We start from the raw sequence: 25,601 nt of genomic DNA, 5'->3' as shown, positions 1-25,601 counted from the left end.
TAGCAGATCCCAATTGTGGCAGTCAATTGAAATATGGTCAATTTAGGTAGAGTGGTTGGCCCGGTATGCCATAGTTTGGTCAAATGTGGAAGCCAGGTTTTTTGGTAGCGCAGATGGAAATTTTGTAGGTTTCAGAGCACAGATGCTCCCTTTGCGTCTTTAGTTTTGTACCAACATAACATTCTTGTCAGCAAAGTGTGCAAGTAGACAATAGAATGCAGCTCTTTTAACTATCACTAGATGGCAGTCTCACTTTTTTTATTTACCCTTTGAATTAATTGAAGTTGAGGTGTTGGGTTCTTCTTTCATATAGGCACCCGAGCTAAGCCAAGCATTTGTCTCTCACCAGGTTTGTGCCGGGTCTGTCTCCTCCACCTCTATTTTAAAAACCTTCTGTTGCTGTTTATTTATTGTCCAGTGCTTCTGAATGTTGAAATATGTTGTTTAATTATTGGCTAGTCAATAATGTTGTTTCTGTTCTTACTGCTCCAGTGTTATCCTGAACACTGGTAACAAAGATGTGTGCCCATTTCAATTTCACAGTCTGCTTTTGAATAAAACATGTTTTTTAATGAAGTGATATCCTTTGAGAGAAACTGACTTCTTCTTACCAATAAAGGTGATGGATCAACTTCTCTAAAACTAATTTATTAAAACTATTTAGGTCTTAGTATGAGTATATTTGTAATGTACTAAACTTAATGAAAAACAAATAAAGCTATTGTCTATAAACAAACATGGCACTTGTAAAGGTTATAATATACCGTATTCTGTGTGCCAGTGTTTGAATTGACATTCGTGGAGACCAGGATGACGAGTGGGTACCTGGGGAAGGAATGCTTCTACTAGGCACTCGAAATAGAGGGCTAATTGAGCCAATATCCCTGGTTTGGCTTTTGCAAAGGAACCGTTGTTCAGAACCAATTCACACTAGCAATGGTCAATTAATGAGTATTATAGCCCTGATGAATTGCAGATTCACCGGTTGGGATCCCTATGGCTGTTTACTTAGGACATTTTCCTCACATGAGCATGATGCCCTTGGCAAATTGTACCTGTTAAGCAGGTATATGCTTTGCCTGATTCCAAAATCTTTTCAAGCAAATGTCATTTTATGCACATTTTGCATATGTTACGTTTCTACATGCTTGTGAATGTGCAACTATGTGTATTCTGCACACCAGCACAAGTGTGTGCGCTTGCACATTTTGATCCAAATATATTTTCTTATTGAATCATGGAGTGTTCATGAACAATCTACCTGGCTAAAGATGTACGAGACAATCAGCTGTGTGAACACTTATTCACTGCTAGTTAAAAGTGCACACAAACAACATCGTTCAGCATTGGCAGCCATGCTGCGGCCGCCCAAAACACTTTCAATCGCACGCTGTGAAAGAGTGTGAATTTAATGGCGTGGGATTTGGATGTTTAGAAAGGTTTTATTGGTTTCTAAAATCGCCGTCCCATAAATGTGTAAGATGCGTACTCTGAGTTTGTCTTCTGCAGTCTTTTCGACTGCGTCATCAATTGCTTGTAGTTGATAGTCAGTTCAGGTAAAATGAGCCTTGTGGTTTCAAGAAACATGATTTATTTGTTATGAATTTAGCTGGAGAAAACAAACTCAGAGTGTGTATCTTACACAATTATGGGCAGGCGCTTTTAGAAACCAAGAACACTGTGGTATGTCTATTAGTATTTGAGAGACGAAGAGAAGTGTCTCCATTGCTTGGATTCACTGCAACACCCCACCTCATACCACTAGCCACTAGCCACTACCGCATTGATCAGGGCTTCTTTCTTCCCCACACACTTTGAAACATGTTTTGGGGGTTACACTGCATTTTCAGAGTCAGCTGACTAACACCATGTAGCAGGGAGATACTACACACACCCAGTAAGTGTACCTCCAACTCACACACCCGTCTGGGAGAAGTGTGGTAGCCCAGGCTTATTAGACTCAGACAGTAAAGCCTCCATCATGCATTAGGCCCACAATCGCCACAACCTCATTGGGCACCACACAGTGGTTCAATTTGCTGAAATGGCGTGCCTGTGCCTTTCATAATCTCGAGTGTATCATAATTACAGGCAGATATCTTAATTAGGAATCCAACAATTAACTTAAGAAATGTGACTATCATATGAGTTAACACAAACCCTTTAATCTAAAATATGTTCAGAGTTTTGGAAGTCATGTGTATCAGATTACAGAAACTCTAAACATTGATGCCACGTGTCAGTTTTCGTCCAGGAATTATTAGGTGCCGGCGAGTACCTCTATTCATATCAAACGTTCTGAAGACAAATCAAAATGGACGCCATCAGGATACCTCATAATTGTCTGTGTTGACGCCATTTTCTTGATCTTCTGATTTTTCGTGGACACTTTCTACGTTCCCCATCTTCGGTGTGCTGTGGAGAGAAAACAATTACCATTACAGCTCAAGCTGACGGGGATTCCTGTCAAGTGAGAGGAAAGCAAAAGTCAATCTTCATCACCCTCGCCCCCAACAGAACTATGAAGATGAATAACCTGTGCTAAGCCTGACATCAGTGGCTGTCACTTGCTTATTGAGACTCATCCCTGTTGCTTTGCTGTCACTATACTAACAGGAGAAAGACATGTTTTATTGTATTAGTGCAGGGCAGCTCATTTAAAAATACGTCTTGATCTTCACTCTAATGTACATTTGACATATTAATGCAGAGCAAATAAGGTACATGGACATTCTTTTACACCTGTATCGTTGGAATTATGTTATAGTTTAATGGATTTTTGCAGTGCTCTGTTATGCACCACTGTTCAAAATGTCTATTAAACTGCTTTCTAAACGACAAGGCAAAAGACCAAATAAATAATATATAGGTGCACTCTTTTAGTCATCTAAATATACTTCGGTAATAAAATAAGTCAAAATAGAGCAGAATTTGTTATCAAATGTCAAGATCTAAAAACTACTTGAATACGTGTAGCTTCGAGGCGTTGGATTTGATGCATGCTTTTCTCCAGTGAAAACATACGTATCTTCTTTCTGTGACCTCTGCAAAAAGGTTAATTCTGCACGCTTGAAGCAACTTCTCCTTCTGACCTTCATAGGTTATGCGACCAGAAAACAATGGGACCTTGCTTCTTCTACCCTGCTTAGGAGATGTGGGAATATATGTTCCACTCTCTGAATGCCAGCTCGACTTCCACCTGTCTTTGTAGGACAATACTTACAAACTAATCAGCAGTGTTCAGTCTGTGATGCTTTGGGCCGCGTAGGAATACGCCCCTCTACTGTACGCCACGCAGGTTTATTTGTGTTGCTCTCTCCCATATGCTGAAACTGCAGGTGCTGTACTACAACATGATATGATTGGTCATTTATAAAGCACTTAATACCCTGAGGTATCTAAGTGCGGACCCGGGGATCGAACCTGTTGTGATCTTTGTCATCTTGCTTCCAAGACGAGCACTTTGCCCCTGAGCTATCCTCCAGAGACATTGCATTACTCCATACGAGATGTAGATGATATGTGAATTCATGTTTGGGAAGCAAGCGCATGCCAGAGTTTGAAGCCCTATTGCTTGAACACATTCAGTAAGATTGGTGTAGGGCCCCATATATAATACTCATTTGGCACAAGATAAAAGTTGGATCCAACTGGAGCAGAGTTGGAATTTCGCACAGGAATATCACTAGTGGAATCATTCATTGTTGTGTTAGCCAATGGCCTTGGCACTTCTCTTTCTGTGAAGTGTGTGTCAGTCTGCTGCACGTTGTTATATTCTTCATGGATCCCAGCCTAATATACACTTGATATCTGTGATTTGCAGTCAATGGTTTAGGGCTGGCCATAGGATTGAATTTGTAGCTGCATTTTCTTATTTTCATTGATAAGTATTTTGGCTTTAACCCAATCCACATGCATAGGTTTTAGCCAGTAAAATGTAATAAAAGAGGCAGATGAGGTTGACACTTGGTTAGCCTAATTGTTTGACACCCAGGTCATTTAGATCAAAGCCACCAGCCATGTGACTACTGGTACAACTTCCCAGTGACTCTCCGGAATTATTGTACCTCATTAATGATGAATACTCATTCCCCATTCCACCAGCCTTCATGCACTCTCTGTGGCTGCCCAGCCCTATATATATAACACACCTCACTTCCTTCCTCATTTGTCACCCCGTTTGCTTTTGAGTCCCTTCACGCTCGCAACTTTACTTAAATTCCACACATGACTCCCTTTGATCCTCACAGCTACTCTCATCACCTTCTCCACCCACACTGGCTCACTGTACAGGGAATCACCCTTCCACTGCACAACCCTTTTTTTATCCTCACCCAACACCAAAATCCAAACTTCTACACACCTTCCTTTCATTTCCACGACACATATATTTCTCTTTATTCTGATTCACTCTTCTTATCACACCATCCACATCGACCTCAGTTGCTTTTGCCCGCTCCAGCCATGGAGGACATATTTTGGTATTTCCCTTCCTATCTCTCATCATTTCAAAGGAACTCACACCAGTCACTGCATGTGGCAACCTCCTGAAGGTACATATCCTCTCCTTCACTGCTTCCTTTCTATTGACACCTAATAATCTTATCACATCCATAATACTCCTATTTAACCTCTTTACAGCCCCGTTTCTCTCTGGATGATACAGTCCTTTTGTGCACTCTTCCACATTTTCTCAAAGATGCATTCATCATCACTTTCCCACAAATTGACTTCCATTTTCAGTAACAATACTACAATGGTACCCTTTCCTCCTAAAAATGTGCTCCAAAAATGAATTCACTGTTTTCGCATCTGCTTCCCTCACAATCTCAAACTCGATTTGCCTCGACAATAAATCCTCCAAAAAAATAAGAAATGTACAGTGGCTAAAACTGACATCCATCAGCCCCAATATATCCATGGCTAACTCATCCCATACACATTTTGGTACATCTGGCTTTTTTCAGGGGTTGGACCAATGACTTTACCCCCTACCCTGCCTTCTCGTACTCTATGCAACTATCCAATCATCTTTCAATTACCCTATCAAAACCCAGTCACCAATAGTCTAGTCTCAAAACAACTTTAGTCCTGGTAATTCCTATATGACCCACATGGGGAATATCCACTAATCTAGTCCTTAACCCTCTCGGCACCACAACTCTACCCACCCATACAACATTCCTCTGTTAACATTCAACTCATCTCTAACCTCCAACTCATCTCTAACCTCCATATACCCTCTTGTTTCTCCCATCAGTCTCCACTTTTGCTCCCATCCTGACTCCACTTCTGCATAATATTTCCGTATCTTCATGGCTTGTTCTCACTCAACACGACTGATCACACCATTGTGAGTCAGATATACTTGCTCCATACATTCCACTTTCTCATCGTCTTCTTTTCAACCCAATCGTGATAAATGATCAGCCAAGACATTTGTGTGACCCGGTATCACTTCTATTTTAAAGGCATGACTTTGCATCCATGCCACCTTCTGGAAACTCTCCTAGATACTTGACCCAACCCTTTTGATTCAAAAAATCGCTTTCAGTGGTCTATGACATATTCTTAAAACAAACTCAGACCCCAACACAAAGTTTAAAAATGTTTCCACTGCCCAATGGAATGCCAATGATTCAATTTCAAACACTAAACAGTGCTTCTATGGTCTGCGTGAAACCTTTAATGCATGTGTAATCACCCGCTACTCACCATGCCTAATCATTAGCATCAACACTGCTCTAATACCAGCCTCACTCTCGTCCACCGTTGTCATTGACCTCCTACATGTCAAACATTTTTGCCATGTCTATCTTCTTCTTAATCTTACAAAATTAAAAATAAAATTCTCATTGGCTATTCCATACAAATTCTTCCCCCTTCCTCAACAATCTCCTCTTTTCACATAATTTGTCAACACATTTTGTACACATTTTTGATAGAATTCAATCATACCTAATACCTAAAAATGAGTGGAATTCCCCTTTTGTCTGTGTGTCTCTGTGTTACTGATACTCTCAACCATATTGTTCTTAGGTTTCACACCTTCAACAGAAATCTTGTAGACTAAATACTCTACTGACTCCTTCCTGAATACACACTTCCTTTTTCAAAGTCATTCCCCTTTCCTCCAAGATGTCCAAACCCCCCTCGAATATCATGTCATGACCATCCAACATCTCATCACATATCAATATATCATCTTGGAAGCAGTGCACCGCTCTTATTCCACTGAATCATTTGTGCATAACCTTTTGAAATGACAGATGAAGCTGAAACTAATTCAAAAGGCATCCTTCAGAATTTAAATAAACCTTCATGTGACAAAAAAGCTGTCATCTTCCTCAACTGGAGTTCAAGTTCCACTTGGTGGTAAGCAGAAGCTAGATCTAATTTCGCATATACCTTACCCTTACCTATCATAGATGACATCTCAAACATATTTGACAAAGGGTGCCTTTCGACCACAACACATTTGTTAAATTCTCTAAGGTCAACAAAATGATGCATCACACCACTCTGCTTTTTTGACAACTTACAATAGCCTGTTGTTTATATGGTAGGTGTTACAACAGTAATTGCAGTTTTGCAACTCCAGAAATAACAGATTGAGCTTGTATTTATCTAAATGATACTTGTAGCATTACATTGTTAGTTACCTCTGACATCACATTAACCTGTGCATCATCTTTGCATGCAGATTTCACATTGAATCCACACACGGCCAACACCTTAGGCCACCTACATAACAACCACGTCACCCCAGCCAATAATATCAACCCCCTCTCATCACAGACAAACTACACATCCGCCCTGAAAGGAGGCCTCATCAATCCAAGGTCACTTTCAGCCCACATACTGGATATCAATGACCTCATAACATCCAACGACCTAGACTTCCTGGCCATTATGGAGACTTGGCTCCACTCCGCATCAGGTCCCCTCCTATCTCTGGCCATTCCAGACCAATACACCATCATCAGGCAAGACAGAACATCCTCCAAGGGTGGTGGTGTCGCTATTATCGCTAAGTCCTCCCCAGGCATCAGACAGGCCCCCAGCCAAACCCTCCCTTCGACTGAACACCTAGCCTTCAAATTACCGTTGTCACCCACACAGACCATCTCAGCCCACATGATCTTCAGACCCCTTGGCCCACTCTCCTCTTTCGAAGAAGACCTATCACTGCTGCTAATAAACAAGGCTTAATCAAGCACACAAACCCGCCTCCTTGGATACTTTATCTTAGGGCTTCATGACATTAACGACAAAAATGCATCAGAGATCAGCAACAGAATAATTGATCTAGGCCTCACTCAAAGGCTCTCACAATCCACACACTCCAAAGGGTGACAATTAGACTGGATCGTTGATTGCAACTGCAACATTTCTATCATGTCTAACCACCCGCTCGTATGGACAGACCACAATGCCTTCCTCTTCTCCATTGCAAGAGATACCCCTACCATGAGAAATCCACAACCCCCACCAAGACTAGCAAGAAACACACTAAACATAACAGCCTCAAACTTACTACCACTTCTACAACCGCTCCTACAGACAAACCCAGCCTTCGAGTTTAATGAAGACCCATTGCACCTGGTAAACCTCTACAACACTACCATGCTAAATGCCATCAATAAAATAGCACCTCAAAAACTTTGCAAAGCCAAACCTCACACCCACCTTAATACCTGGTTCTCCCCACAATTGAGAACTCTGTGGAAAATCAAAAGAGCAGCCAAATCCAGCGGAGAAATACCCCATCACCTCTTAATAAAGAAAACTTCATATCAGCCTCTACCACCTACAAATCTGACATTTTCTTAGCCAAATCAGACTCCTATAACAAATGTATCCAAAACGTTAAATCTAACACCAGAGAACTGTTTAACATTCTCAAAGAATTAGAATCACCCACACGTCCTCCTAGAACTTGTCTGAAGGACGCCACTTGGTGTCAGAACATCCAAAATGCTTTATCTGACAAAATTGAGCTTTTACAAAGAAAGATCGAAACTAAAAAAGCCAATATAATAAATAACCTGCCTGCTACCACTACAACTATACCACCCTCTGCCCATATCAACACTTTCAAATTTACCTCACTTAGCATCTTAGAAGTAGAAGAAATAATACTAAGTCTCAAACCGTCCAGATGCATGGGTGACATGGGCCCAGCACCTATCATAAAAGAAACAGTGAAGGAGATTACCCCGTTTATTACTGCTTATCACCTCCCTTATCAATGCTTCCTTCAAATTCAATACCATCCCCACAAAACTCAAGGACACGTGGATCATGCCACTCCTCACAAACCCATGCCTAGACCCCAATAATCCATCTAACTACAGACCCATCACCACCGTACCTTTCCTTTTGAAGATCATAGACAGAGCAGCCTATTTGCAGATCCAACACCAACTTGAAAGTAATAATCTGCCAGGGCTACATCAATCCGGATTCCGACCCAGACATGGAACCGAAACAGCCCTAATAGATCTAGTAACCGAAATCGAAAACATCAAGGACTCAAACTTGCCATTCTTCTCTTACTAGATCTATCAGCGGAGTTTGACTTGGTCGACCATAAAATCCTCTGTAATCATCTCTCCTCAGCAGCCCACTTCTCCAACAAAGCGATCACTTGGATCTAGTCATTTCTGAACAACAGAGCAACCAGAGTGTTCGCACCCTCTGCCTCTGCACCCCCCTCAACTGTCAAATGCAGAGTTCCACAAGGCTAGTGCATCTCCCCCACACTCTACAACATATTCACAAAACCTCTTTTTGACAAACTCGACCAACTAGGCATCTCTTATACTAACTACGTTGATGACACGCAAATCCTCATACACATCAGAGGCAACCACGACACAGACTCACAATGACTCAATGACATGTATCTTATCATCCAAGCCTGGATGGCACAACACGGGCTCTGCCTCAACGATGACAAGACTGAGCTTCTCCTTGTGGGAACCCAAACCAGACTCAACAAACTTCACAACAAATTTGACACCTTCAATATTGACGGCAACATCATCAAATTATCCAAAGACTTCAAAACTCTAGGTATGTACATTGATTCCTCCATCTCTCTTGGCAAGCAAATTAACACTACTCCCTCTACAGCTAAACGCATGCAGACCTTTCCTGACGACTGTACATTGCATCATCCTGGCCAGGGTGCTCGTACTAACCAAGCTAGACTACTGCAATGCTCTTTACCTAGGCACTAGTCAGCACAATCTAAGTAAATACAGATCTAGCAAAATAATTCACTAAGAGCAGCCACCAACTTCCCTAGAAAGCTACACATCTCAGAGTTGAGACACAGTGTTCACTGGCTCTCAATCAACCAAAGAATTATGTTCAAAACTCTCTCCCTCATACACAAATGTATACATAATCAAGCACCCAAATACCTCTGCGACAAATTCAGACTCCAACCGTCTTTAAGACAAAAGAGATCTTCCAACTACAACTATCTCATCATACCAAAGGTAAAACTGCAAAAGGAAGGGGGAAAAGGCTTCCCAATCCTAGCAGCCAAAACTTGGAATGCACTACCTCCTAACATCATGTTAGAACTCTCCATCCACAAATTCCGCCGTGAGGCCAAATCCTGGCTCTGTCAGAACGAAAACTAACCCAACTCATCAACAATCTCCAAACACTGCTTAGCTATAAATGCCCTGGTTTCTAATTCTCTATACTGTATATACCTACTGCTGTTTACTATATATGCCTGAAAACTGCGTGTACTATCTGTAACACCTGTCAATCTAGGCTTGTAAACTATGTTATGTACTATGCCTGTAATTGTAAATATGCACCTTATATGTACCCAAGAAATGTGCCCAGTTGCCTCAGGGCTTGGTGCGCTATATAAATAAAATGCAATACAATACAATGCACTGAGCTACTTTGCAGGCTTAGAAAAATCATTTGAGATATAAGTGGAGGCAACAAATGGGGCAAAAGGGAACATTGGGGACAAATATTAATACAACTGTCAAATATCTCTGCATTTTGTACATAAACCAGGGCATCCTGGCCTCTTAAAATGATATGGTTGATGTGTTGTTACATAGATCGTTTACATGGCATAACAAATCCTCCCAACAGAAGAGACTGCAAGGTGGAGCATATGGACATTTAGAAAGTTAATTGTCTAGTGAGACTAATGATAGAGGAATATGTTTTATAAATGCGCCCTAACACCAGGATGTATCTCACGTGACTGTAATAAAAAATCCAAATTACAAAAGATATATAGGGAGTGACACATTTGGGAAATATAACAATATTACAGCAAGAAATAACTACCTGCCCTCAATTGCATCAGCTACATGTGAACTTGATAGTAGGGAGATAAGAGAATATATATATATATATATATATATACACATATGTATATTCAGTGAAAAAACTTTGTTAAAGGGACGTTATGGTTCCAAGTAAAACCGAAAAACCCTTGAAATTCACCAGTTATGGTAAGCTAAGCAACCATAACTCGCGCCACCACCGTGCACTGCTAAGACTAACACCCAGGACATCAAAGATGACATCACAAATGTCATTGATGACATCACTGATGACATCACATGTCTGGCTCACTATTTTCTCTTTTGCTGACATATCTAGGCCACATGGTTTTCTTCAGTAACAGTCAGAAACTAAGAATTTTATTTTATTTGTAGGCATATCCTTCTAGTAGGTTCTTACAGTAATTCCCTTAGAGTACAGTCACATCATATGAAACATATACATATGGGAAAACACAAGCTTGAAAGACAGCAATCCTTTTTGTGCATAAGGATAATCACTAGACTTATGAGCACTTTCTGATAGTTCTGTTGTTTTTTTTATGGCTGTACTTTCCCTGTATATGGTCATATTTGTATAGATTGTACTCACACTACTTTCCTTAGGGTCCAATCACATCAAGTGATACATATACATAGGGTAAATAGCAGCTTTGAAACAGAGCAATCATTTATTTGCATGAAACTAATCAGTTAAGTTATGAATTGTTTCTGCTACTACTTGTGCTTTTTTGCTAACTTCACTTTCCCTGTATATACCCATATTGGTATGTGTTCTTGTGTCTTTGTGTTTTGTCTATAGTAATGCAATTATGTAATACATGGGTTTTATCAGCTACTTATTAAATATTTCACAGTACACAAAAATCTATTAAGAAAACGATTATCATTTCATTATTCAACATATTAACATTACGAATATCATACCTTCATCTTGTACGCTGCACACAATGTAATGTTTCTGTATGAGTAGCTTAGTATACTAGATAGAACCCCATAATAGGATGCTATTTATATCAATGCATCGTTCAATGCACTTATTAGGGTATATTTCTTGCAATGATTCTTGACACTTTTTTCGCAACATAATAAGAATCCCTTCTACACATATTTCATGAGAAGTACATACACATGTGATGTCATCAGTGATGTCATCAATGACATTTGTGATGTCATCTTTGATGTCCTGGGTGTTAGTCTTAGCAGTGCACGGTGGTGGCGCGAGTTATGGTAGCTTAGCTTACCATAACTGGCGAATTTCAAGGGTTTTTCGGTTTTACTTGGAACCATAATGTCCCTTTAACAAAGTTTTTTCACTGAATTTCATAGGTTTTTAGTAGCGCAACTTAACCATAACGTCCCCTTAACAAAGTTTTTTTCACTGAATTTCATAGGTTTTTAGTAGCGCAACTTAACCATAACGTCCCTTTAACAAAGTTTTTTTCACTGAATTTCATAGTTTTTTAGTAGCACAACTTAACAATAATGACTTTGACTTTATATACATGTCATATGGAACTGACTAGATCTCTTCTTATGAACTTGATGTCCGCAAACTTATTTAATGTTCGCGGACATGTTCGGAGAACAGTACCACTACCTAAAAACTGTGGGGGGGGGGGTGGTGGGGTATGTTTGATTGTTATATCATAATATAGGAACATTTAACAAATTCAAAAAGCAGCACACAAACACATTATATATAGTAATACATAAGAAATGTAACCCATATATGTAACACACTAACCATTCATTTAAATACAATATGTTCTGAAATGGAATATACCACAAGAAGATAAATTGGCTTCCAACATAATTACCTCACAGACACAACAGAACTGAGAACAAGACCAGACCCACTGAATACATAGGACTTATCTTACCAGAAATAGTAAGTGTACTTCATTTTACTCATATATTTCTAAACTTTCTGTATTAGATTAAAAAATATATTATCTTTTTTTTTTTTCCTCACAGAAATGTCTAGTACTCTGGAATGGCTAGAGGACAATTTCCCACATGAAGAAATGTCACAAGATAGTGAAACTAATGGTAAACACTTTTTAATATAAACCATTTATTTATTATTTTTTATATACATTTAACATATATATTATTTTTTTGTACAGAGCATACCAAAATAGAAAAAACTTCAGAAAACCCTGTTATGGATAACAGTCTTCACAATATAGAAGAAAAAATGGATGTATTGTTGGCTAATTTTAATAATTTAAAAACTTTTGTAGAAAATCATTTCAAACCAAAAACCTCGTAACATTGCCCCACATGTACTTGTCCCTCCTCACCATATCCCAGTCAATTATCCCCAAACCCTCTCCATAATCCAAAACATTTTGATGAGACTTCCATCCCTTCTTCACCTAATACCAATCATGTTGAAACCCCAAATTCTCCTGTTTTTGTTTCTGTTTCTGCCTCACCTTCTCTGTCATAAATTATTAATATATGTTAAATCAAGTTTAATTTTTATATTGTATTGTGAATAGTTTCCGTTTTCTTTTTTTTAAAACAATAAAAGTGTCCGCGGGCAGTGCGAGTGTTCTGAAATGTTCGTACATAAACGAAAATGGAGGTGTCCTGAAGAACACCACACCTGTTCGTAGTGTTCACTAGCAAGTTGAAACTGTTCTAAGAACACACGTGGTGTCCTGAAATGTTCGTAAAGAAACAAAAATTAAAGTGTTCTAAAGAACACTATATCTGTCCGTAATGTTCACTATCAACTTAAAACTGTACTAAGAACACAATTGGTGTCCTGAAATGTTCGTAAATAAACGAAAATGATGTGTCCTGAACAACAGTACAACTGTTCGTAGTGTTCGCTAGCAACATGAAACTGTACTAAGAACACACGCGGTGTCCTGAATTGTTCGTAAACAAACAATAATTAAAGTGTTCAAAAGAACAATATACCTGTCCGGTACTGTTCGCTAGCAAGTTCAAACTGTTCTAAGAACGCTATTGGTGTCCTGAAATGTTCGTACGTAAACGAAAATGGAGGTGTCCTGAAGAACACTATACCTGTTCGTAGTGTTCGCTACCCAATTGAAACTGTTCTGAGAACACAATTGGTGTCCAGAAATGTTCGTAAATAAACGAAAATGATGTGTCCTGAACAACAGTACAACTGTTCGTAGTGTTCGCTAGCAACATAAAACTGTACTAAGAACACACGCAGTGTCCTGAATTGTTCGTAAACAAACAATAATTAAAGTGTTCAAAAGAACAATATACCTGTCCGGTACTGTTCGCTAGCAAGTTCAAACTGTTCTAAGAACGCTATTGGTGTCCTGAAATGTTCGTACGTAAACGAAAATGGAGGTGTCCTGAAGAACACTATACCTGTTCGTAGTGTTCGCTACCCAATTGAAACTGTTCTAAGAACACAATTGGTGTCCTGAAATGTTCGTACATAAACGAAATTACACGTGTCCTGAAGAACACTATATCTGTCCTTACTGTTTGCTACCAAGTTTAAACTGTTCTAAGAACACACGCGGTGTCCTGAAATGTTCGTTTCACGTGTGACGCACTTTTAATTACTTCAGAACCCGAACAGTGTCCGTAGGACATCAATGCGCGTGCGCTAACCAATCTCCGTGCACTTGGTGTCCTGCGGACAGGCGCTTCCTTCGCGGACTAGTTCACGAACGGATCATATGACCGCGCCCACGCTCATCGTGTGTCCTGAAATGCCGACACTGTTCGTGTCCCCGAACAATTTAAAAGTACATTTTCAGTTAATCCATAATATTTTTCAATAAAATCTTGAGTTTCTATATACCTTTTGAAACTTTCCGATCCTTTTTTTGTGTTCGATCTGTCTGCGGACAGTGCGCATGTCCACGAACCGCGCACAAGCACCCCTATAAAAGACCACGCCCAAGAGCTTATTGCCATTGTGTTTCTGGCTATTCTTCAGAACACAGTGATTTTTGCTGCCACCTGCAGACTACACCATCATCGAGATGCCATCCTTGGCTGCTGAACTGCCACTTGGTGCTGCACCTGCTTCAGCAATACACCCCCACCCCCTCCACCACCACCACCTCCCCAAAGGCCTGAAGAGGGGAACAGGAGTGAGGATGCGGAGGAGGAAGAAGAGGATGATGAGAATGAGGTAGAGGAAAACCCTACTACCCGCACTAGGCGTGAGTCTTGGGTTTGGCGGTTATTTACTATTCATGGTAATGTTCCTAAGGCTCGTGCGAACCGTGTTACCTGCAATTAGTGCAAAATGATACTCAGTCGCGGGAAGCACGGTAAGTACAGCTTTGGGACCACTACTATGAAGCGACACCTGAGGTCATTTCACTCTGGGGCTATTCGCAGGGTTGTACCTTGCGAAGAATGTAGCAGGTTGATTTCCTCTACTTCATCATCTGTTTCTGATCCTGTCACCACAAGGACCACCTCTGTGGGACAGCATCTTCCTAAAGCTGTCTCACAGGCCATACAGAATGCTGATGACCCTTACCTTTCGAGGGTCACAGTTGTATGTATGTACTGTGACACAGTACTCTGCAGGGGGGAGCGACTTCGGAGTGCTTTTGAGACTATCGTCTCAGAGCACGAGAAGACCTGCTCACTACCCAAATAAAACCCACTCTACATCTTCCTCTCTCAGCTCACCCTTTCTTATCCCTGTAGTTGGTGTCCCCCCCTTTACTCTCCTTTACCCTCCTCTCCTAGTGTGTCGTGTCTGAAAAACCAAAAAAAATACAAAATTACAAAAATCAAAAAAAAATAAGGCTCTTTTCAGAGCCGCCTTTCCCAGTTAAAAAATAGAAATGAAAATAAATGAGGCAGGGCTCTTTGTATTTTTTCAAAGTCCGCGGACAGTTCGCGAACATTAAAAAAATTGGGTTGCTACTCCATCACAAACATTGTAATTTTCTCTGGAAAGAAGTGGTGGCTCTGAAAAGAGCCTTTGGGTGGTGTTTGTAAGTCAAAAATTGTAAATGCTTAACATCTACTTCAAAATCGTTGTTGTAATTCCAGAAAAGGTCGCAATGCATTTTGTACATTTCTCAAAACAATCTGATTGCCAGCATAAGTAAGATCGACTCCATCTCTGCAAAAAATGTATGTACTACAAAACATAATATTTTCATTGTGAAAAGAAGACATGCCAACATCTCTTAGAAAGGCACAAACAGCCTTATTAACATTGCGCCTTGCTTTTTCCATTTGTGGACCAAATGAAGAAGAACAAAGCCACATTTGTCTCTGCGCAATCCGTGAAAATATCACTTGAGAATTAGGAAACATGTCCATAACCTTCCTAAGTCCTTCTTTCATAGCAAATTGCAAAAAAATTCCAGTGACATGTCCTAAACTGTTCCCTCCACAATGAATTACAATTATGTCTGGATGTTGCTCTGTCTCCAAAGTAGCACAGAGAGGTAGCAGGTCCAACCACTTCATTCCACATACTCCATGCCAGTGTACTTCCACATGTGGAAATCCAAGATCTACAGCTACTCCACAGCTTTCTGCATGCACCTTCAACCAATGTATCCACAAATCTCCTAAAATCCAAAACAATCTGTTTTCTGAAACACACAGCCATAGCTATCTTTTGTTCTCTCAGCAAAAAGAGTATCTGAGAAAATCTCTCCTGGCACAACACACCCACCAAACTTTCCTGACCAATCCCTTTCAGTGCTTATTCTCATTTGCATGACTTCTGAACCCAAAAATCCCCGGATGTAACTCCCGATGTCCGCGAACTACCGCCATGTCCGCGGACATATCGTAACATGAACAGCCCTTCTACCATTTCCACTATACTCTCTCTGCCCTTCCCTCATTGGATGTACCTCAAAAATTACATGACCATGCACCAATCACATTCAAGACCTCTAGATCTAACTGCATCATCATAGATCAGCATTGCAAATGTACTCTGAATCTCTCTGAGTACAAGTGTCATTTAATTGGCAAGCAGCATCTACCAGAAATACTGTACAATTCTTCAAGATTTCTACCTGCAGCTCCATGCATATCCATATGCATGAACACAAACTTCAGGTATGCATATTTTCTGTATAGTAGATGAACACATTTTCAAACAGACTTTTACCTTGTAAAATCTGTAAAAAGAATTACCTGTTAATTTAAAAAAAAAGTAAGTAAAATATCACCATAATATTTGTATTATTAATAAAATATACTATAACGTTAATACGAGCTATTTCGGTTTCTAAAAATAGAGATTTAGTACCATTTTGTCCAAAAATATCCATGTCTTAAACAGCGATTTACAGCCAGAATGGCCCACAAATTTCTATTTTTGGACACACAAATTACCCAACTGAACCACTACAATTTTCATATTATAGAACAAACAACTGTTTTAATTGTATACATTAGATTTACTATTTGTACTTTTCCACACCACTAGCTTACTTTTTTTTTGTCATCTGAACCCCAGTTTAGTAACACATAAATTCAAGATTACCTATCCCTACTAGTTTTAGTTCCCAATGCACAATCACACACCCTTACATACATCTTTATCATCTTACTCAAACACTCATGCACACAGCACACATACATTCCAGAACACCCCAACCCATATCTTCTTTATTTTTTTCAACAGACCCTAAAGAATGCCTACCAAAAGTCAAGTCCGTAGAAAGCAACGCAAAAGTAGAGCAAATGAAAATAAAGGTGTCCAACATAAGCATCCATCTCTAGCAGAATTTGTAAAAAAAGTTGAAACAAAACAGCTAATACAATCATTTGGTGAAACACAAGAAGTTTCAAGTACAACAACTTCGCTTCCTCTATCAAAATGTAAAACAAACCAAAAAACAATTAACAGAAAATCAGCTATCAGTACAGATAAAACTACTTCTTCAAATTTTAATATAGTGCAAAGTAAGCATACCAAGAAAAGTATTTTAGCCAAAATATACCGTCACAAAGTCCATCCAAATCTTATAAAAACAGGAGAGAAATCAGGTTCAAAGCTTAAAATCTATCGTAGGAAATTAATCTTAGAAGCATTGATGGACAGTGCAATTCTTCTCAAAAGAAATGTATTTATTTTACTGTTAAACAAAATGAAACCACTAACAAAACTAATAACTAAATTACAAAAAAGACTTCTCAATAAGCGAAATATCAACAGAAAGAACTTCTTAAGTATCAGCAGAGGTGAATGGAATCACACTACAAGCACAGAACCATATTTTAATGAAGAAGCGTACAAACAAAAGCAAACAAATACAATTGCCATACATAGCAGTGGTCGAGGTTATGAAAAAGTGAATAATGCCATAATGGAACAAGAAGTACTTCTTACAAAAATATGCCCTGAAAACTTATTACCCCTCCATTCAACTGAATCAGAACGTCTAGTGTACAAATGGCCATGCACGTCAATGTGTAACATTCCCAAACAATGTTTCAAATCTTTACGCCAATTCCTCAATAAATATGTAAAAAGCAAAGACAAAATCAAAATTAAATTACTGCAAAATATAGATACCTGTCCAGTGCGCAAGTACACAGGACTACAAGGACATTCATTGGCCTGCATTACAGGACCTACTTGTAAAACCACTTTCCATGATATCAAAAGGATATCAACACATCATTCAACTATAAGAAATGTAGTCTATGAACTGTACTATGCTAAAAGTCCTGCTTTAGCACTAGCAAAGTTAAATAACATCCTTCTACATGGTACAGCAAAAGACCTACTTGAAGAAATTCACTATATCCAGAAAAAATATTTTGGAAGTGAAAGTCATTTACAGAATGAAATAGCTTTAAACCAATTAAGCAACAATTCTACACATGGCAACCTTTTGCTAAACACATACAAAAAAGAAATACTAAAATTTAAAAGTACATCAGCTGAAGTACCAAACCATGTACTAATTATTATTATTATTATTATTATTATTATTATTATTATTATTATTATTATTATTATGTATGTGTATGTTGTCATAGAATTTTTTATAAAAGTAACACAAAAACTGTGGACCTATCATACAAAATAGAAGACAATGAAGATTCTAAATGGTTTGAATTAGCTCTCTACCTTGTAGCAGAAAACAAATATGAAATAACTGAGTCCTTAATACTTTGCAGTTATTGCACTACAAAACTTGACAACAACCAAACTCCTTCACATTCTATCACAAATAATTTGGAATTATACCCAGTACCAAAACCTCTACAACAACTTAATTTATATGAGAGCATCATAATTCAAACAGTACACCCATTTCAAGCAATAATACGCCTTCAACCAAAAACAGCAAAATTACCTCCCTCTGAATTGGTAAAAGGCATTCGTGGAAAAGTAGTTTATTTACCATTAAATCTAAAAGAAAATGTGCATACTCTAGGAGTGCAACGTCCAATGCAGCAATCTTTAATTATATTAGTAAATGGAGTACCTACAAAAAACAAAAAAATATGGCAACAACTGGTAGATTTATATAAAGTTAGACAAGCCTTCCAATATCTTAAAGAGAATAATGAATATTACAAAGAAATTAATATTGAAGAAAACTTGAAAGATACAACTGAAATAATTCAAGAAACACAAGAAGCTGGTCAATTTGAGCTACTAGATCCTGCTAGAATATCAAATACTTTGGACGATTATACAATTCATCCTTTGCACTGTAATGGCACCGTACAAGATGTACTGGAAACTTACCAAATGCGTCAAACAAAAGGATCGCCAATCAGTATATGGGAAAAAAGTATAGAAGCACGTGCTTTTCTTCTACTCTTTCCTACTGTCAAAGGAGGAAGGTATGATGATAGACCTATTCAAATATCAGCTTCAGAATACCGCTCATTACGGATGTATTCTGAAGATCCCAGATTTAGACAAAATGTGGAATACATATTCCACCTACTCTTTGAAAGTGAACTAGCAACTTTATGTTACGGAGTTGCACACATATTAAAATCAGGATCACACTTTCAAAATATGACAGCTACACAATTATTAGAGAAAGTGCAACAAAAGGATGAGGTTTTACAATCAAATATTACAAATCTATTAGCAAATATGCGTGGTACTAAAGAGTACTGGTTTCGACGTCATGGAGATGTACGTTGTATGATCAGAAACCTTGGCCCACCCACTTGGTTTGTTACATTAAGTTGTGCAGAATATGCATGGGAAGATTTACATGATTTCCTACGCATGTCAAATAAAAACAAAACAAACATAGATATTCTAACACCTGGAGAACTTTGTTCTTTGGATCCTGTTAATGTTTCAAGATATTTTCACCATCGCTTCATTGCTATACTACATTTTATTTGTAATAAAACTGTTCCTCCCCTTGGAGAAGTGCAACACTTCTTTTGGAGAAAAGAATACCAAGCCAGAGGAGCACCACATATCCACATGCTTTTATGGATTAAAGATGCTCCTAAATTTGGTCAAGACAGTGATGCCACAGTTTTACAGTTTATTGAAAAATATGTCACTTGTGAAATTCCATCAGAAGCCACAAATAGTGATCTTCATGCACAAATTTTACAATTTCAAAGACACAAATGTGGAAAATATTGTTGTCGCAAATACAAAAACAAAGGCAAATACTACACCAAATGCTGCTTTGGTTTCCCTAGACCAGTTACAAATACAGGTCAAGTAAACAACCTCACGTCTTCAGTTAGACATAGTGTTCAAGGTAAGTCACCTAAAAATACATATTACATAAAAAGAAAAGAAGAAGAAAAATATATCAATGATTATAATGCAATCATTGCCCACTTATGGAATGCAAACATAGATGTGCAGTACATTGCAGACAATTCTACTGCAGTTGCTCGATATGTCACAGCATACTTAACTAAAGCAGAAAATACAGAGCTCCAAGACCTCTGGAATGACCTGTCATCAGATAAAACAGTATCTCAGAAATTATACAGCTTGGGCATAAAAATGCTCACCCGTAGAGAATGTGGATCTTATGAAGCAGCTGATCTTTTAACTGGTACTTCATTGTATGGTAAATCTGAAAATATAGTATGGCTAAGTCTTGGTCCAGCTAAATCTAGAAAAAGAGTTCTAAAATCATATGAAGATATAGAAACAATAGCCAAACATGATCCCAACAGCCAAGACATTTTAAAAAACAATTTATTGGACACATACTACCCAAACAGAAGTAATACTTTGGAAAACACGTGTCTATACCAAATAGCCCAAAACTACACATACAAAAATAATATGAAACCTGATGAAAAAAAAGGTAAGTATAGAGTGACAGACTGTGAAGGCAGCTTAGTTAAACTCACTAAACCAAATGTAATTAATCATATCAAATTGTCATTGAAGACTCCTCAACATAAAGAAGTATATTACATGTCCCTGCTACAACTCTTCAAACCATGGAGAAAAGAATAACAATTACTAGATAACTATGACTCATATGAGGATGCTTTCAAAGCAAATGAAAGCACTATAACTGATGTAAACTTTACACAGTACAAAACAATGTTGCACAATGAACAGCAACATGAAGAAGAACTCCAAGCCCAACTAGATAAGGATACTCCTGACAGTAGTCGACCTTCTGTAACAGGAAGCCAAGAACCACTGGGAGAACCACTAATAACAAATGAGGCAGAATTAGCTATGATAGAAGTAGAAAACACCATGTGTCAGTATGAAGATAAGGAAGACTTAGCTATACTACAATCAAAACTAAACAATGAGCAAAGTAGCATTTTTCAAGAAGTAACAAAACAAATTGCACATGGTGTAAAACATGAAAATAAAGAATGTTCCTGCCATAATTATAAACCTATACTATTGTACGTCAGTGGTGAAGCTGGTTCTGGCAAAACATTCCTAATCAAAATCATTAGTAAGTTCCTTCAACAATTGACAAACAACAAACTGTCAGCTGTTGTCACTGCCCCCACAGGTTTAGCTGCCTACAACATAGGTGGTGTTACATTACACCGATTACTACTATTACCAGTAGAACACCAGAACAAATTAGACTATTACAAACTTTCTGCAGAAGCTGCAATGGAATTACGCAGAGTATTGAAACAAATGAAAATGCTACTAATAGATGAAGTGAGCATGGTCTCCAACCTGATGTTAGCTTTGATTCACCTCAGATTACAAGAAGTACTCAAAACAGACTATGAAGCGCTCTTTGCAGGAAAACACATTATTGTTTTTGGAGATCTGCTTCAATTAACACCAGTAAAAGGTGAACCTATTTTTAAAACATTAGGGCCAAACTCTGCCGTAAAACTGTTGGCACCATTGGAAATGTCAACCTTTGGCAACATTTCCAATACAGAGAATTAACAGAAAACGTGCGCCAATCTGCAGATCTAACTTATGCCAACATTTTTAAAAGTTTGAGAGTTGGTATACTTTCTAAAGAAGCAGAAGCAACATTGAAAACCCGGCACATTAATGCACTTTATGGCGATAATGCATGTGCTACAGATGTTATGGAACAATTAGCCCACAAAAATGTCAATTGTATGGCCTTAATGCCAACTCTTGCAAGCTGTCTCAAATTCAATGAAATAATGTTAAGTAAAGAAATGCAACCAATAATGGAAATTAGCGCCACAGAAAAACTATATGTACATTGTATGACACTACCCATGTGTGACCAAGCCACAACAAGACTAAATAATTTAGAAAAATCAATCTCAAACACAGCAGGCTTAGAAAAGATGTTAAAATTATCCTTAAATTGCAGAGTAATGCTTAAACGTAACCTTGACGTGGACCAAGGACTAGTTAATGGAGCACTGGGTACAGTTGTTGGCTTTCAAACATACCCACGTGAAAACAAAATTCAGTTTGTCAATATACTCTTTGACAAACTTTCAGAAGGAAAACGGATAGGACGCTCAACAGCTAGATTCCTTCTCTTCAAAGATATGTATGTACGTAGAGAACAATTTTCTCTAACTCTTGCATACGCAGTCACGATTCATAAATCACAACGTCTTACCCTAGACAAAGCAATGATAGATATTGGTAACACAGTCTTTAAAGAAGGCATGAGCTACGTAGCACTATCACGCTTACGTACACTTGACGGTCTATTTCTAATCAACTTTGATGCAAGTAAAGTAAACGCTGATATTCCTTGCATTTTAGAATATAATAGACTTCGCTCACTATACACTCCCCATCTAAACACATATTCTGTTCCACAAAAACTAAAACGTTGTAAAAGAAAACTAAATCAAACAGAAATGCAACAGGACGTCACTGCAAATCCTCCAAAGAGAGTAAAAGAAACTAATACTTCATCAAGTACCACAAACAAAAAAGAATCAATTAGAGAAAGTAAACCAGGTACTTCTTTAAAGAAGGAAGACAAACTCCAAAAAAAGCAGTTAGATACAGAACTACCTGGACCATTTAAATTCTCAAATATAGTTGGTGTAAGTTGCTATGCAAATGTAGGAATGAATATTCTATTTCAATTACCACCAATTGTTGACAACATTTACTTACACTTTAGAGACCCATTGTGTATGCAAATGTTAGTACTTCATAGAAACGCAAAAAACAATCCTGACAACACATATAGTGTTTATGGAATAAGACAAGAATTGGACTACTGTGCTGGAATGGTGAAATTCACTATAAACTCACAGGAAGATCCACAAGAATTTTTAATGTACTTACTACAAGTACTGGAAAACAAAAACATACCTACAAAGGAAATCTTCCAGATTTCATACATGTGGAAACATACATGCACTCTGTGCAGCAATGTCACACAAGAAGAAATTCCCAATGAACGCTTCATATATATATAAATACCAAATTGTGAATCCATTCCATTTCAGCAACTTGTACAAAATGCAAACCATGGTAGATTATGCTCTACCTGCAATTCAGATAATCGCTCCACGTTAGTAATACAAACACATAGTAAATACGTAATACTAATGCTTCTACGTTACAATGCAGATGGTACCAAAAACAACTGCAAGCTGACTGGATTCACACATAGTCAAATATCACTTGGTAAGAAAACCTTCACAACAATAGGTATAATCTACCACGCAGGAGCTACAACCAATTCAGGGCACTACACGGCATATATAAAAAAGAAATGTGGATGGTTTGAATGTAATGATAGTACCATTACTCTAAAGCAGAGATTACCAGCAAATCTTACAAACGCTTATTTGATGTTCTTAAAACCAAAATTTGATAAATAAACTGTATTTAAACCTTTAAGTAAATTTGTGTTAAAAAAATATAAACTGTTAGAATACTCCAAAAGCTATCTAACTGCACAAAGATTCTACAACAACTAATCAGATAAATGAATACCACTAAATTAGACCAAAAAATACACAGTTAGAATACGCCAATTGGTATCTAACTGTCCCAAAATTAAAAATTTGTGTTAAAATAATATAAACTGTTAGAATACTCCAAAAGCTATCTAACAGCTCAAAGATTCTACAACAACTAATCAGATAAATGAATACCACTAAATTAGGCCAAAAAATACACAGTTAGAATACGCCAATTGGTATCTAACTGTCCCAAAATTTAACAATATCCAAATAGATAAATCAAAACCACTAAAATATATTAAAAAAAATCGACAGTTAGAATATGCCAATTGGTATTTAACTGCTCCAAAATTTTATAATATCAAAACAAATGAAGAATCTGTTACTGCTCCAAAAAAAATACAACAAAGCAAAGTATAAAGCATTAGCCAGAAACAACAAGTGAACACTGAAAACAAACAAACAAATAAACTGTAGCATAACAGAAAAAGGGTTTTTTTTTAATCCAACATGGATTTTTTTTCACCCACAGACCCAATGATTTTAGCAACAAATACAGAAACCGAGCAAATTGCACAGTACTCTGATTTGTACTCTACTAAATATGAGGGTCGAAAAAAATAAAAAAAAGTATATTGCTTATACAATGTAATAAGTCATTACAAAATACTAATACTAACATGCTATTTTCTTTTATCACAGAAATGAAGAAGAAAAACATGGACTCCCATTACTAGACCAAACAGTAAGTATACAATAATAAGGACAACCATAGCAGCATATCACATCCATAGTATCTAATACCTTTGTTCCTTATACATTTGTTTTTCACCCAAAGTTATAAGCAAATATGAATGTGATATGCTGCGGTGGTTGTTGCCAGGGCATAGAGGCTTGGATGCGTCCTCAAATGGCCATGCACCCAAGACTCTATGCCCTGGCAACAACCACCGCAGCATATCACATCCATAGAGTCAAACATTTCAACTATGATCTATGGGAAACTTTTAATGTCAGCGAACAATGTGAGTGTTCTAAGAACACTTTGAACTTGCCAGCGAACAATACGGACACCGTTTTCAGGACACCCCCTACGAACATTTCAGAACAACGCGATAGTTCTTAGAACACTTTCAACTTAACAACGAACAATACGGACAGCGTCCTAAGGACACCCCCTACGAACATTCCAGGACACCGGGAGTGTTCTCAAAAACGTCTTCAGAACACCCCATTTTGTTTATTTGCGAACATTTCAGGACACCGTGGGTGTTCTTAGAACATATTCAACTTGACAGAGAACAATACGGACAGCGTCCTCAGGACACCCCCTACGAATACTCCCCGGACACCGCGAGTGTTCTTAGAAGCGTCTTCAGAACACCACCAACTTGTTTATTTGCGAACATTTCAGGACACCGCAAGTGTTCTTAGGACACATTCAACTTGACAGAGAACAATACGGACAGCGTCCTCAGGACACCCCCAACGAACATTCCAGGCCACCGGGAGTGTTCTTAGAAGCTTCTTCAGAACACCACCATCTTGTTTATTTGCGAACATTTCAGGACACTGCGAGTGTTCTTAGGACACATTCAACTTGACAGAGAACAATACGGACAGAGTCCTCAGGACACCCCCTACGAACACTCCACGGACACTGCGAGTGTTCTTAGAAGTGTCTTCAGAACACCACCATCTTGTTTATTTGCGAACATTTCAGGACACCGCGAGTGTTCTTAGGACACATTCAACTTGACAGAGAACAATATGGACAGCGTCCTCAGGACACCCCCTACGAACATTCCAGGACACCGGGAGTGTTCTTAGAAGCTTCTTCAGAACACCACCATCTTGTTTATTTGCGAACATTTCAGGACACTACGAGTGTTCTTAGGACACATTCAACTTGACAGAGAACAATACGGACAGCGTCCTCAGGACACCCCC

General features: G+C 38.2%; 1 protein-coding gene across 10 annotated transcripts in view; it reads right to left on the bottom strand.

Moving 5' to 3' along the window:
- Positions 1-25,601, bottom strand: part of BCAS1 (brain enriched myelin associated protein 1) — a 675,276-nt gene that overhangs the window by 564,508 nt on the left and 85,167 nt on the right. For all 10 annotated transcript variants that reach the window (XM_069651137.1, XM_069651132.1, XM_069651134.1 and 7 more), the window contains exon 2: positions 2,334-2,415. In XM_069651137.1, coding sequence (XP_069507238.1) covers positions 2,334-2,405 — 72 coding nt within the window. In that variant the 5' untranslated portion in view covers positions 2,406-2,415. The remainder of the gene's footprint in view (positions 1-2,333; positions 2,416-25,601) is intronic.

Source organism: Ambystoma mexicanum, chromosome 3p (genome assembly GCF_040938575.1).
Source record: "Ambystoma mexicanum isolate Mex_15411 chromosome 3p, UKY_AmexF1_1, whole genome shotgun sequence".
Classification (NCBI taxonomy): Eukaryota; Metazoa; Chordata; class Amphibia; order Caudata; family Ambystomatidae; genus Ambystoma; species Ambystoma mexicanum.
Note: the sequence above shows the minus strand (reverse complement) of the source record. Positions and strands in the feature narration are given on the sequence as shown.